The sequence below is a fragment of the Cetorhinus maximus genome, chromosome 5 (assembly GCF_964194155.1).
Source record: "Cetorhinus maximus chromosome 5, sCetMax3.hap1.1, whole genome shotgun sequence".
Classification (NCBI taxonomy): domain Eukaryota; kingdom Metazoa; phylum Chordata; class Chondrichthyes; order Lamniformes; family Cetorhinidae; genus Cetorhinus; species Cetorhinus maximus.
Window position 1 is genome coordinate 131,630,949 of NC_135883.1, and position 15,418 is coordinate 131,646,366.

General features: G+C 40.8%; 1 protein-coding gene across 1 annotated transcript in view; it reads left to right on the forward strand.

Annotated features, from left to right (window-relative positions):
- The window catches only part of grik2 (glutamate receptor, ionotropic, kainate 2), a 538,314-nt gene that overhangs the window by 327,551 nt on the left and 195,345 nt on the right, over nt 1–15,418 (forward strand). Inside the window, exons 7-9 of the mRNA XM_078542488.1 lie at nt 5,516–5,659; nt 7,773–7,880; nt 9,541–9,654. Of these exons, the coding sequence (XP_078398614.1) occupies nt 5,516–5,659; nt 7,773–7,880; nt 9,541–9,654 (366 nt within the window). The remainder of the gene's footprint in view (nt 1–5,515; nt 5,660–7,772; nt 7,881–9,540; nt 9,655–15,418) is intronic.

Genomic DNA, 15,418 nt, shown 5'->3' on the forward strand with positions numbered 1-15,418 from the left:
TTCAAAATTTACAAATCTCAGTAAAAATCAGTAATACCGGCACCAGTAATACTGAGTTCCAATTTAAGGTGTACAAGACCAGTTCGAACAAGTTTTGCTGGTATCCTTCATTTCCAAGTTTTACTGGTTTTGCCCTTTGGGGTAAGATCCACTCTTGTATTTTTGCAGGCATGGAATTCCCAAAATTTGGGGCTATAACCTCCTGGTAAGAGCAATTTTAGTTTGGAACAGGCCTGTCATTTGTCCAGTCCTGCTTGCTTTTGAGATGAATAAACTTGCAAACATTGCAAGATCTGAGCATTTCGTACTACAATCAGTGCTTTCACACACTGATAACTGCATCGATATGAACTAAGTAATAATTTACAGTGCAGCATTCGTTTGCTGAAAGTGTTCTGGAGGAACTGTTCCAAAAGATTGTGCCATAATGTAGTGACTTAAGCACAATAACTCGTAGAACAGATTGCACCATGCCAATGGGTGTTCAGTGCAGGAATAATTAAATGAGTCATTGAGACAGGCAATATATATTGACTGTTCATGCAAAGTAACTCCCTGAAGGTTGTGATGGGGATTAATAATGTGGAAAAATAGTCGAAACCAAAGGCAAGAGCATATTGTTGCATCTCAAATTCAAAGCATCATTGGCCAATAACTGCTGCCATTCATTGCAATGTAACCTCTGGTATGCTTGATTAAATTTGTTTTAATCACCTTATTGCAAATTCTTCCAGTGGAAATACATCCATTTGAAAGCATTACCTGAAGTTATTTTAAAAATCATAAGATTTGTAGCCTTCTAAGAGCCGAATGTATGTTCCTACAAAACCCACCATAGGCAAATGGAAAATAAAAGTATCACTTTATTTGTTTCAATGTGCCTGAAGCTAGATTTGGGACCATGTGGAGAAATAGAATGACACTCATTTTAATGAGAATACAATGCAATTTAACAGTTCATAAAACAGTAAAATTTAATCCGACACTGCAGGTTTTATTAAATTGCACCAAGAGAAAAGCTGGTGTGTGACATGTGTGAGTTAACACTGATGATCTCAGACATAATAGACTTAATTAACTGATGCTGGGGGGAATAGTTTCCAAGCCATTGACCATTGATATTACTGAACAAAGATAATAGTCTTTGTGACCTGGTTGGGGCGGGGGGGAGGGAGGGGGGAGGCGGTGCAGGAGGGGGGAGGGGATGGAACATTGAGGTTGAAGATGTGGTGGAACAAGTACAAACTTTGTTTAATAGTTAACTTGAATCTTTTGTTTTTTGGTTAAATTAGTGAAGTCCTTTTATTCTTTCCGGCAATGTTTTAGTCATGAACAAATGTCATGGACATTGGGGAAATAGGAATTCTGTCAGTTCAGATAAGCAAAGCATGTTACAATAGAAAATATCAATATAGTGTGCGCTGTCTAATTACTAATGCCAGTCTGCTGTTTAAACACAAAAGCGATTTATAAAACAAAACCCTTCCAAATTCTGGGAATGTGAAGTAAGAACAGAATCTATGATAAGAGCTCTTAAGGTTCTGACGAAGGGTGGCAGGATGGACTTTCACTGCGCTGTTCCCATTATAATTCCATACCAAATTCTAGGGATGGAGCCAGTTGGGTGAAGTGTAAGAGTGCCACATTGCACCTACTCACCACAACTGCAGGAATGTCGCATTCAACGGAAGGAGGCCATAGGCAGGTGTGGCCACAGGTCATGGTAATAGGTCCACATTGGTATGGCAATTACTCCTCCTGGTGCACATGTGACCCAGTGCACATGCTTCTGGCAGGCACACCTACTGCTAACTACATTGATGGCACATCTGGATAGATTTCTGGAGGACACTGAGAAACCCCACACCTGGTCGTAATGTTGACGTGGGGATCGAGGAAGGATGGACAAAACAAGAGCCTATCTCCCCTCTGCATTGGAAGTTGCTATGAAACTAAGGAAGTTGTGCACACCAGGCATGCATACATCCTAATTTTCAGCTGCTTGACTCTCAGGATAATTGATTTCCATCCCATTAGGCATGTTACCTGGACTAGTACTTCGATGCAATACTGACATAGTGCTGCACTGTCAGTGATCTTTTGGATGAGATATTAAACCAAAGTCCTGTCTACTCACTTAGGTGGACATGAAAGATTCCATGGCACTATTTTGAAGAGGCTGGTGAGTTTGCTGAATGCCTTGGCCAAATATTTATCACCCAACTAACATTGCTGAAAGAGATTATCTGACCATTATCACTTTACTGTTTGTGGGAGTTTGCGGCTATATTTGCCATCATTATAGTAACTATCATCAAAAGCACTTCATTGACTGTGAATTGTTTCGGGGCACTCTGACATTGTGAAATGTGCTACATAACGCAAGTCCTCTCTTCTTTCTAGAATTTCTCTGCTACAAGATGCTGGAAATAGTCAACAATTTTAGGCATGATCAAATTTCTAGGCCAATAAGTAAGAAAATTGACTTGCAGTCAACATAGACAACAGGTCAAAGGAGCAATTGCTCTCTGCACCAGATGGGCCAACAAATTGTCTGTGTCAAACTCTGCACTGACCTCATCTCCATATAACCCATCTGAACTAGGCAGTCAGTGGGGAGCCACCCATTGGGTTCCACCTGCAATAAGACATCAGATTGTGACCCCTGAGGACTCTCAGGCAGGGCCCGAGATGGTAGCAATCCCAGGTTAACAGGGCAGTTCTATTTTGGAACCAGGACGTGCTCTTTTACTCCTCACAGCTCCACAAAAAATTGTTTCACAGTTTTGGGGCAGCCTTGTCAGCACCCCCCCCCCCCCACCCCCAATTGTCTCTTGAAACAGTTGGTATTATTGGGCAGAGATTTCTTGATGCAAGTTCTCCGGCTGGCCTAAGCAATCAGCCCAATGACGACTTCAGGCGGTCACCCTAGGCGACTTATTTACCAATCCAAAATTACAGCCATCAAATGGGTGCAGATCTGACACGCGAGTTAAATGGAAATAAAAATGGAAACAGGTATAAATTGATGTTGAATCATCGTCATTTTGCACTATTGCACAATTTGAAGTTCTAGCCCACTGACTGATTAAACTGCATAAAGCAGCTTTAATTTTTCCGAACTTAGGTTACGAAAGCAATGAAAAAACAAGTTTACACTGAATACGCTATCGAATCATACAGGCCAAGAGGCTCCCAGGCTTCATCTCCAGTCCATTCCACATTAGCTGATTGTATCATGAATAACGTAGTTTGAAAGTGGAGGTCAGGTTCAAATGAAACTTGGGGATGAAAGTTTATTAAAATAACAATCAGTTTATTAATTCATAATGCAGCAAGACCTCTCTGAACAGGGCAACGACCTCAACCCCCCATGTTAGTCCATGCTACAGTATGCTCCTAATTCAATGTTACCATACAGCAACAAGTCGACTGTGCCATACATTCTGAAAGCTACAGAATAAAGGCTTGCTCTATAATGTAGGGCAAGCTGTCATACTTGTTCTTTTCCTTTTGAATGCTGTCTTCTGTCCTCTGTCCTCTATGATGAGTAATTGCCTCCTTCCGAAACCTGGCATTGAGATGTACCAAGGGGACTTTCCGTGTCTGATGCTTTTTTTTGCGTGTGGCTGATATAAAGAGAGAAAATAAACTCTTCCTGTTGTTTTGCTGAGAGATGTCAAGAAAAAAAAGTGAAGTTTATTTATGGTAGCGTGAAGGGCACTCTCTAGGAAATATCGTGATCTGCTGTGTCCAGAGGCCTTTCCTAGTGCAGACATGCCACATGTTGAATAGTCACTCTGTGGCATAGTCAGGCACCATTTTATGATCAGGTATTTAAATATCTTTAAACAGTATTTTGCATCATTTTTTAAAAATGGGCCAACTTGTGCATGTATGGACATGATGCAAGCCCATTTGGACAGGTGGAAATATAACACTTGAACACTAGATTTATTTTCAGCTTTTCAAATTATATTTATAATGATAAGAATTTGCATTTGGTGCCCCTTGTGCTGGAAAAATATAATAAGATTTTCATTTATATCGTACCATATCCAGTCAAAAAATCTGAAAGCAGCTGACACAAGGAAAACACACACTGCAGTGACATGTGAGTTATCAAAACAACAGAAGCTGGAGTATCTGGTTCAAAACTGGAAGGGTGTCCACCATATCGACGCTGGAATCTTAATAGGCATGACATGCCTGATGAATGCAGAGCAGCAACTGACAAAGGCAATAGAAAGCTGAAAGATATAAGTCAAAAGTGTACAAAAGATAATATTAAAATGAAGGTGCTCTACCCAGGCTACAAATTGAGAAGCGCATTCAATTATGGTCACTGAGGGGAGAATGGAGAAATTTAATTTGGATAAGGGGACTCAGGCTTAAAGTGGTAAATGACAAATTTAGGACTGATATCAGGAAGTTCTTCTTCACACAAATAGTTGGAATGGATCTGGATGAAGCCTGGAGTTATTAGAAAAATAATTGGCTGCCGCACAATGAGCCCTGTTTCAAATCTGCTTAGTGGAGACCAGAAGCTTCTCCAAAGGAACTGCGGGGAAATGGTGCAATATTATTGTAGGTCATAGATTTTTGTTCAGTAAGCATGTTAAGGGTTATGGAGCTAAGACAGGTAGATATAATTCTGATACATATGAGCCATGATCTAACTGAATGGTTGTACGGGCTCAAGGGGCTGAATGACCTACTCCTGTCCCTATGAATGCTGAAAACATTCTTATCCAATTCCTCTATCTGCTATTTGAACCAGTGTTAACCTGTTTTAAATATATGAGTTCATGCCTAAATTTAAAGTAATAGATCGAGGAATTTAATATAAAAATGTCAAGCTATAATATGACAATATCCTCCTTCCTCCAGTTGTAGGACTGACAGTTTTATTAAACTATAGATACCATTGGGAGAGAACAATGCTAACTTCAAGCTCTGGCAGCATCCCACAGCTGGGCACAGAACCCCAGGTCCAGTGAGGGTCACAGGTGATGAGGAAAACAGCTCACAACTGACCTAGTAGCCACAGTGTGAGTTAAGACTGTTCCAGGCCCTTTCAACAAGATGATCTTGGCGGGTGGAGACAGACTGCACAGCGTAGTGACTATCAATAAAGAAATGATTATCAGACCTGCCAAGATAGATTTCTTATGATTTTCAGTTTCATGTGTTTTTCATCAACATCTTAACAAAAGGGTGCTATATAAAAAGGAAAAATCTGACACATTTATGATTACCCTCAGGTGCTAAATGGCATTTTACTTTGTAGAAAGAGTGGTCGCTGGTTCAGTATTTCTTAAGAAAAAAGTAGAGATAGAAAATATAAACCACAAATGCTGGAAATAACCAGAGAAGCGCAGAACTGATCAAAAGGTTGGCATTTTGGGCATGACCTTTCGCCATTGTCTATTTGTGACATTAGGGACTCTGATGTAAATGTCCCTGGCTGGCAGCATCATGTGATTTGATTGTTTCCTTGTGTTTCTAATTTCAGACAAACGCTGCCTTAGTTTATGATGCAGTTCATGTTGTATCGGTGGCTGTCCAGCAGTCTCCACAGATGACCGTCAGCTCCTTACAGTGTAACAGGCACAAACCCTGGCGCTTTGGGAGCCGCTTCATGAAGTTCATTAAAGAGGTACTACAACAAGATGTTTGGAACTTTTAATCTTGTGTCCCTTTCAATTCCAACTTATTTACTCTCTACCCAATATCAGCTTTACGTTCTTTGTAAATCCATTGAAATGGATCATTAACTTCACGAGTGTCAAAAATCTATTTAACATACTGCTTAATAACATTGGGCTATAGTTTCCTCTTCTCTGGGAAAATGAAGAGGATGATCCCCTTTCTTCTCCATTAATTACAACTTGCAAACAACATGGCAGGGGCGTATCATTTTGATGATTGCAAATTTGTTAGCTAACAAAATACTAGCCAGTGTCAAAGCACCTGCAATGATAATCCTTTAACACTCCTCAAATATTGAGTAGACCATTTTACCAATGTAAATATTGTAAAGGTTGATCATCAGCTGCAGAGTGTACAAAGTTTTTCCAAAATGGCTGAATGGTAATTTCAAGCAGCCAGCAGATGATCCTAATAAAGATGAGGAGGAGATTCAGGATGTGGCTCAGAGCATTGCTGGACAAAGAATATCAGTCAAGTAACTCCAGAATAGCTTTTCTTATTTTGGTTAATCGTAGGATGGATGGTGGCTGCATGCACATTCGATAATGTCCTGTGGCATCAGGAACTCAGTTTGGTAAAATATTAGGTGTTGGTATTAGTGATGGTCAATGCTGAAGTTTATGTAGATGGTGCAGAGGAATACAAGGCTTCAGTTATTTTCCTAATTAAACAGTATATTTCAAAGCAGCCATGACGACCTTTACTGCCTATCACTAGTGGCAATTTTCTTTATGGTCTTCTTTGATCTGTTATTACCTCCATGCTGAGTCTAGGTTTCCTTGTGCTGTGTTCCTGAACATCTCCAGGTAGTTGGCTCTAGTGAAGTAATCCTTCCGCCTGAGTAATACCTATTATCAGTCATAAGCCTCCTTTTCCCTCTATGCCTTGAGTTCTTCTTTTGTCTTCCAGCTGCTGCATTGCATGAATCCTGGCAGTGGATCTTGTACCCATGTTATGGAGGAGAATGCTCCTTTTGTATTGTTCACTTCTGTCACTGCTGTGATAATATTTTGATACCTTAGTTTTTGTTGAGGTATCTGGAAGTAGGAATCAAAATCATTGTGCATGTTTTAGGAGCATGCAGCAAGGGACAAATTTGTGGGCCCCCCTTGCATTCCTGCACAAATTCCAGCAGGAGTGAATTGGAAGGTCTTGCAAGAAATCCCAGGCCAAGTTATTTATTTAGGAAAAGAACGATGAGGGGCACAATCATGTATGACATAACAGGAGCATCATCACATTCTGTTTGTCAAAGAGATCATCCACATACAACTTGGAGTTGCCTTTTTGTTCCTGTATAAGCCCAAGTTGGTGGTAGAGGCAGAAACTTTAAACTCTTTTAAAAAGTACCTGGATCTGCACCTAAAGTGCTGTAAGCTGCAGGGCTATTGGCTGGGTGCAGGAAGGTGGGATTAGAAAGGGCACCTGGGTGTCCTTGGGCTGGCATGGACAAGATGGGCCAAATGGCCTCCTTCTGTGCTGTAACTTTTCTATGGTTCTATAATGTCAAAAAGACACATTCTTTGCAAGTAGGAAGGTGCTCAATGCTAATTATTAACAACAACTGAGTTTTGTCAAGAGTTATTAGTTACATATCATTCAGGCTCATCATGGGCAGCCACCTATACCAGGCAAATGACACAAACTATTCGCCAGTACCATGAGAGTCAATGATTAAGGCACAGTATTAAAGCATACTGCTGGCAACTTGTTACACCTCGTCTAACCTCTGTATGGTTTTTAATGATGTAGGAAACCTCAATGTTGTTGTATGTCTCACAATTCTCTCTTTGCAGGCAGACTCACATTTTCCATTGCTGCTATCACAGGTCATGACAGTACAGGAACTGAGTGTAAGCTGCACATAACACCAGTGTTAGTGAAATGCCCACTGGTGTTTATTTTTACAATCCACCAGTTACAGTGGGTAAATTGCATTAGTCCCAAAATGACTGTTATAAGCAGTAGCAAATGTATGTGATTCCAAATGAACACAATCAGCTTCTCCGAATGTGAATCCGTGCTTTCCTTATTTTGTTTATCTTTGTTTCTCTACCTAGGCCCACTGGGAAGGGCTAACAGGCCGAATTATATTCAATAGTACCAACGGCTTGAGAACAGATTTTGATTTGGATGTGATTAGCCTCAAGGAGGAAGGCCTTGAAAAGGTACTGGGTTGTTCTTTAAGTGATTAGCTGAGAGAAAGAAAACGTGATGAATCATAAGTTAGGAAATGAAAACATTTATTCTGTGTTTGGCAAGGCCACATAGCATTTCTGTGTCCGTGTTTGTATTGTCATAATTTATCTGTCAATGAAAGCACATTTAAGAGTATGAAAACCAGATTCAGATCTGATATTCAGCTTAAACATACAGGGTGCAATTGAGCAAGTTTTCACTCCAGGGCCTCACCCATTGGGAGTACAAATCAGAATTTGCAAAAAGTATATAGTAATGTTAAAGTGAGTGCATTTTAATGATGTTCTTTTCTTGCTGGAGCTTTGCGCTCATTGTTAAAAAATGTATTACTTTTTAGCCCTACCACCAAAACTGGCACCACAAGATTTCCCCGTAACTGAAGCTCCTCCAGCCTCATAACCCTCTCCTTGGCCGGGATTTTCTGGCCCCATCGCAGGTGGGACCCGCCGTGGTTGAGGGGGCGCCCCAGCCAGAAGTCCATTGGTTTGCGGCGGGATTAGAAGATCGCAGTGGCGGGCGGGTATGCAAAATCCCGCCCATTGTTTTTAATAGCTTTTTGAAAGCCTTTGGTTAGGATTCTGGTCACACCTCCTAATATCACCTCAACATCTTGGCTTCTGTCCTTAAACCGTGCAAATGTTCAGAACAGTTTTTTTTAATGTTAGAATGAGTTACATAATTGTAAGTAGTTATTGATGGTCTTGATTAATGCATCCCTTGAAAGCCACTTCCGAAGCTTGGTTAAATGCGTTATCTTCTCAAGGTTTCTGCTAATGTTTTGGGGAGTAAGTATGAGTACTCCATGGACATTCATCCCATATCTGCATTCATAACTTTACTACAACCAAAGTTTTAATGAAGACCCACACTTCTGTGTATCTAGTGTTCTTGGTTTTTCTTCAGTGTCAATGTGTGGAGAATGTGTTTCCCTTAGCTGGTACCTCCAGTAGCTGGAGAGAATAAGGTAGCTGTCTGCCATTTTGCTACTGGAGCCACTTTGGACTATGGCGACTCTTGTCTTATGGCTCCCTTTTCTTGAGATGAACCTCATGCGGCTTGCTGTATGTGAGCCTAGCCTTGCACCATTTTAGCCACATACACAGGCTGTTTGAATGAGCCACAGGTGCTGCAGTCCTGAGAAACAGCACCAGCATCAGTGCCTATTCCTGTTCTGCTTGTATCTCATGCACTAAAATTACCTGCACTGTAGTGAGAGTCTCTGCCTCTGTACAAAAGCGTGGTATCAATGATATCAGTGAAAGTTCATCTGAAACTCACCCCCAATCCTTTTGAGGATAGAAGACACAGATCTTTCCACTCTGGCACTCGGAACTCAATGGCTGCAGTCTAAGCATTCATGGAAGATGAGCAGATTTCCTGGTTCTAGCTTGGGTTTGGCATAGATACGTCCTTAGGTTAAGTGTCACTGGACATTCCCATAAGTGATCTGGTTATCTTAATTGTATGGGTGTTGACCCATCTGTACTAAAATTACATGCACTGTAGTGAGAACCAGGTAAGCAATCAGTTTCAATTTAAGAAAGAGGTTGTCTTCTGGTAATGAGGTTTTTAAGGTTTAGCTAACAAAATGCTCATTTTCATAATTGCATCTGTTATCCTCCATTATAGGTTGGCACCTGGGAAACAAGCAGCGGATTGAACATGACTGAGAATCGCAAAGGAAAGACAGCGAACATCACTGATTCGTTATCCAATCGATCATTAGTTGTTACAACAATTCTGGTAAATTATTATGCATTTCTCACCTTTGATTGTGATGTAGTGTTACACTAACATGCAAATGGCCTTGTCAAGCATAGGATTTTTCAACTAAAATTAATAGGCCTAAAAAACAACGATAGATTAAGATTTGTCACTGAGAGCTCCACTCTGATACTGTGGTCTGGTTTGGAACACCCTTGCGTGAAATTCATGATGAAATGTTTTGAAATATAATTGCCTTAAAGCATCTGTTATTGAGAAAATTAAACAACAGCATCAAGTTCATAATGTTAAAAAAAGTAAGGTGGGAGTTAAGGTAACTCAGCAAGCAGCAGTTGAGTGATGACAAACTTACATTTCAAAAATATAAGTCTTGTAGGAGCAAGATAAGACTGAGAGATGTAAGGAATCCTACCATCATTACATTCTGGTGTTGCAGTGTACATTATATAACTGAGTATCACCAATTTACAAATTCTACACTGCCCTCTGAAAGACAGTTACTGATAAAAAAGAAATAATGGAAAATTGGAAATTACGTATGTTTCAAACAGACTTTTAAACCTTTGAAACTGTGAGTTATATTTCCCTTTTTGCAATGGCAACTGTACCTTTTGAATGTGACACAATGATGGAAGACAACAGGTTTAATTGGTCTTTGGTGGTAATAATGCAGATGGACTACAGTGAATCATCAGCCAGCTTTACACCTTGAGTTTATTTTCTGCTGAAGCTTGTGTCCAATGATTATTGCAGGAGCAGAGGACATCCCGAATGGAAGTGCCCATGTTACAGATCCCTCAGAAATGAGCTTGTTATCTAGATGTGGCAGAGCAGCAATGCATGATAAGACAATAGCATGTCACCTGGTCCACAAAGCCCTAAAGGGACAGTTAACCATCCGTATTTCATCAATAGTGGTAGTAATAATCACCATTGCCCTCAACCTTTATGCCACAGGCTCATTCTGGATGCCACAGAGGATATTGCAGAACTCAGGCATTATTCTGTGCAAAACACTATTAGTGAAAGCAGCTTAACTTTTTCGAAAATCCTGCATTATGCAAGATATGTGTTCTTATTGACTGAATGGATATAATCATTTGTCATAGCATACCAGCACCAGAAATTATTGATCATTGGCGCACAGTCGCTGGGGAATATATGTGAGGCATAATTTTCTGACTGTGCTCCCAGTGGGAATCCATAAACATTTGGAATTCCTGCACAGTGCATACTGGGATTCCTGAGATTTAGTGCTCTCTGTGATAGAAAGAGGGAGATGGTCTGCTGGGAGTGCAAATTATTCATGTGATGGTTTCATTCTGAGGCAGTCTGATAAAATGGATCTTTGAAGGAGAAGGAATGATAGAGATTTGGAGTCTTGGTGATATGTGTGTGGCAACCTTGACTGACAATTATCCTGCAACCTGTACCCCAGCAGAAACCAGGTATAACAAAGAGCATAAGCTGAGCAGACTGGGAATGTGAAAACCAGGCTATCCAACAACATATTTGCATATTTTCAATCATAAATCCATTGTTTGCTTTATATGTTTTGTTTTTGCTAGGAACTACATTTGTTCAGTTAGCTTTTATTTTGGACAAATCACACTTGCTTTCTATGACAGTTTATTTTTGTTAAAATTTAAATAGTCCAATGAAGATAGGTTCAGTGTCCCATTGCTCTCAAACGGAATGTATTTCTCAAAACTTTTGTACACTCAATGACAAACTTTCTGACCTATATGTTAGTTAATTAAGTTGCTGGTTGGCTGTTTGAAAAGGTTATTATTACAGGCTCATTGTGATTGGCTCAGTTTTGGTTGTTCCTACAAATTATATTGTACAAAATTATGTGCTGCAAAATTACTTGCCTTTTTATTTAGGGATCATAATAACAAAAAAAATTGTTTTTTTAAAAAAAAGGAGACAAAGGAAGGTTATGGCTCAGAACTGTAGTTCCCCATATAAGATTATTGCTTAAATTTAAGCTGAAGTAAACCTGAAGTGGGTTGTTTGCATAATGCTGTTCAACACACATTTTCATTATTAATTCTTCCCGTGCACTTCTATTCTAATTGGGAGACACTGAAGATCACTTTTCACACTGCAATTGCTATCAATGCTCAGGCTCTTTTAAATTAGCCAATTACTGCCCAGTTAGTCTACTCTCGATCATCAGCAAAGTGATGGAAGGTGCCATTGACAGTATTACCAATAACCCATTCACTGACACTCAGTTTGGGCTCTGCCAGGGCCACATAATTCCTGATCTTGTTACAGCCTTGGTCCAAAGATGGAAAAAAAGAGGTGTCCATGGACTCAGGAGGTGAGAGTGACTGCCCTTGACATCAAGGCAGCATTTGACCAAGTGTGGCATCAAGGATAAAACTGTCATCAATGGGAATCAGGGGGAAAACTCTCCACTGGTCAGAGTCAAACTTAGCACAGAGGAAGATGGTTGTGGCTGTTGGAAGTCAATCATTTCAGCCCCAGGACATTAATGCAGGAGTTCCTCAGGATAGTAACCTAGGCTCAGCCATCTTCAGCTGCTTCATCATCACATTCCCTCCATCATAAGATCAGAAGTGGGGATGTCTGGTGATGGTTTAATAACGTTCAAAACGATTCATAACTCCTCAGATACTAAAGCAATCTGTGTCCATATGCAGCAAGACCTGGCCAAGCATTTAGGCTTGGGCAGATAAGTGGCAAGTAACATTCATGCTACACAAGTGCCAGGCGTTGACCATCTCCAACAAAAGAGAATCTAATCATCTCCTGTTGACATTCAACAGTATTAGCATCACTGATTCCCCCCACTGTCAACTCCTCAGAGTTACCATTGACCAGAAACTGAACTGGACTAGCCATATAAATACTGTAGCTACAAAAGGAGGTCAGAGGCTGGGAATTCTGTGGAGAGTAAATCACCTCGTGACTCCCCAAAGCCTGTCCACCATCTACAAGGCTCTAGTCAGGACTGTAATGGAATATTCTCCACTTGCCTGGATAAATGCAACTCCAACAACACTCAAGAAGCTCAACACCACCCAGGACAAAGCAGTTCTCTCAATCAGTACTCAGTCCATCACATTAAACATTTACTTACTCCACCACCGATGCACAGTGGCAGCAGTGTGTATCATCAACAAGATGCACTGCAACAACTCATCAAGTCTCCTTCGACAGCACCTTCCAAACCAACAACCTCTACCACCTAGAAGGAGAAGGGCAGCAGATGCATGGAAACACCACCACCTGCAAGTTCCCCTCCAGGCCACTCACCACCCTGACTTGGAAATATATCACCGTTCCTCCACTGTTGCTGGGTCAAAATCCGAGAACTCTCTTGCTAACAGCACTGTGGGTGTACCTACACCACATTGACTGCAGTGGTTCAAGAAGGCAGCTCACCACCACCTTCTCAAGGGCAACTAGGGATGGGCAATAAATGCTGGCCCAGCCAGCGACACCCACATCCCATGAAAGAATAAGTTTAAAAAAAATCAGTAGCACAGGCCTACACTGACAATACTTTAGTGTTATAGTAACAGCAATGAACCTAAAATATCAACAGTGCTGTACAATCCAAATCCTAAAATAATTATTTTACTGTTTTAGCAACACTACAGGAATTCTGTGGAGGTTCTTCTGTCAGAAGTGGCATCCCCTGAGAAACAACATAAAATATTGAAAACGTTTATTTACATAATTTCTCCAGAGTCGCTGCTGATCTCCTCCCAAAGTTCTGGCAGGAGACCAGGATAACTGCAGGAATTCAGGGCCATACTATTTAGCAGATTGCATTAGGACTCCACCTAATGTTTGATCCAAGTTATGTGTTTCCATAATCTTCAAAGTGATCACTCAAGTCTCAGTGCTGCTGGGGGTCTCAATTTACAGTGAGCGTTCCAGGGTTCCTATACAACTTAAATGCCCCTTTCCACTCTCCTGTTCCCTGTCTTCATCCTCTACTGCTACTTCTCTGTCGTCTGGACCCAAGGTAAGCAGGTTTTGCACACTACAGAAAGATTTGCAGTGATTGTTGGAGATAATATTATTAATTTGTTTTGAAACATCTCAATGCCTTGTGACTAATTTTAACTTTGTCCGATACTGTAAAACCGGTAGCATTGAATTGGCGTCCTGTCTTACATCTCAATTTTCACTTCCACTGACTTCAAATTAGTCAATTAATTTCTTCTTGTAGATTAAAAACCTGTAGTACAAGAAATCTCAGGAACCCCTCATGAGGGTTTCTTGGTGAGGGGCGGGGGGGGCGCTGGAAATTGTGTGCAATATTCAAATTACCTTATGCCCAGGAGTGCACATGTCACAGATCTAATACTGTGGCAGGATGAGAGATCTATTCACTATACAGCAATGGAGTTAATACTAATTTTCTTTTTTGAATTGTCTACTCTCTCACTGTCTGTCCCACTTTTCTATTCCCTCTCTGATTGACACAGTTGTACTCCATCAGTCATTTAGACACTTTGCTGCCCTTTATAGCAATGCAGCAAAAGCTATTTGTTGCAGTTACATCAAGGCTGACTGAGCAGATGACTGGTTGCAATGCATTTGCATGCAGGCATCGCAGCGCATCTTATTGAAACAATCTCACGCAGGCTGAGGAACAGTGAAGGAGCAGCTGTTATTTCAGGCATAACGTTTGAAATTTAGGTCCTCTAATGATTTCTTATAGTAATAAATGTTATGCATTTTATCTATATTATATATACATTATTATCCCTCTATATATAGTTACAACCAGGTTAGCAGGGGTGAACTGATTCCTCTCTTTGTCCCACTCCTGAGTTGGATATAACAGGGTTTGAATTTAAAAGGGAGGTGATATTGCCAGTTTAATATAAATTTAACTGTGTGTAGCTCACTGCAAGAAATAAGCCAGCCAGGTTCCCTAAGTTAACAAGTAAAGAGTTAGTTTTATTGCTAAAACTCACTCAGGAATAATTCCTGAGAAATTATTAGTATTTATTATCAGAAATTATTAACAGAATGTTTAATATGTACAAATATGTCCATCTACCCCTGAATGCAAAAACAACACACACACAACCACCCGCCCCCCCCCCCCCCCCCCCCCCACCCCCTCTACCCCACTCCCCAAGCATGCAACAAGAAACAAAACCCTGTAGAGTATCAGATCTAAGTAACATCAGAAAAAAATATTCATGGATTGTCCAGAGGCTTGTTTATAGCTGAAGGATCCCTTTCCATAATGGAGCAGTTGGTCTGCAGTCGATTAGATGATTAGGAATTCTCCTTTACAAACTCTCAGTTTGCAGCAATGAGGTCTTCTGGTGGGCTTTTCAAATCACAAACAACTCAGCTTTGATGAGAGAGGTTTCAGAAGAAGGAGAAATGGGATAAGGCTGTTGCCCTCTGGCAGTCTTTCTGACTATACAAAATCCATTATCTTTTCACCCAAGAGCTAGATCACGTGACCTGTGTCTGAGAGCTCCTTAGACTATGGCCCCATTGGCATTGGACATCATGGCGGACACGAGTGATCAAAATGGTGAGAAGGCCAAAAATCGGTTTCACGCTGTCGTGAAACCAGTTTGTGATCATCTGCTCCACCCGTCAATGGCGGGCCACATTTCCCACCACCGTACATCGGGAAGGTCACTTTAATGCATCTGCATATAATTATAAGCTTTGCTTGCTGGAATCATTCCCCCCATGCTGGATCATCTGGGCACATCAGTGTGTGTTGCACAACTGTACATAAGCAAAGTGCACCTAGCGAGCTGCA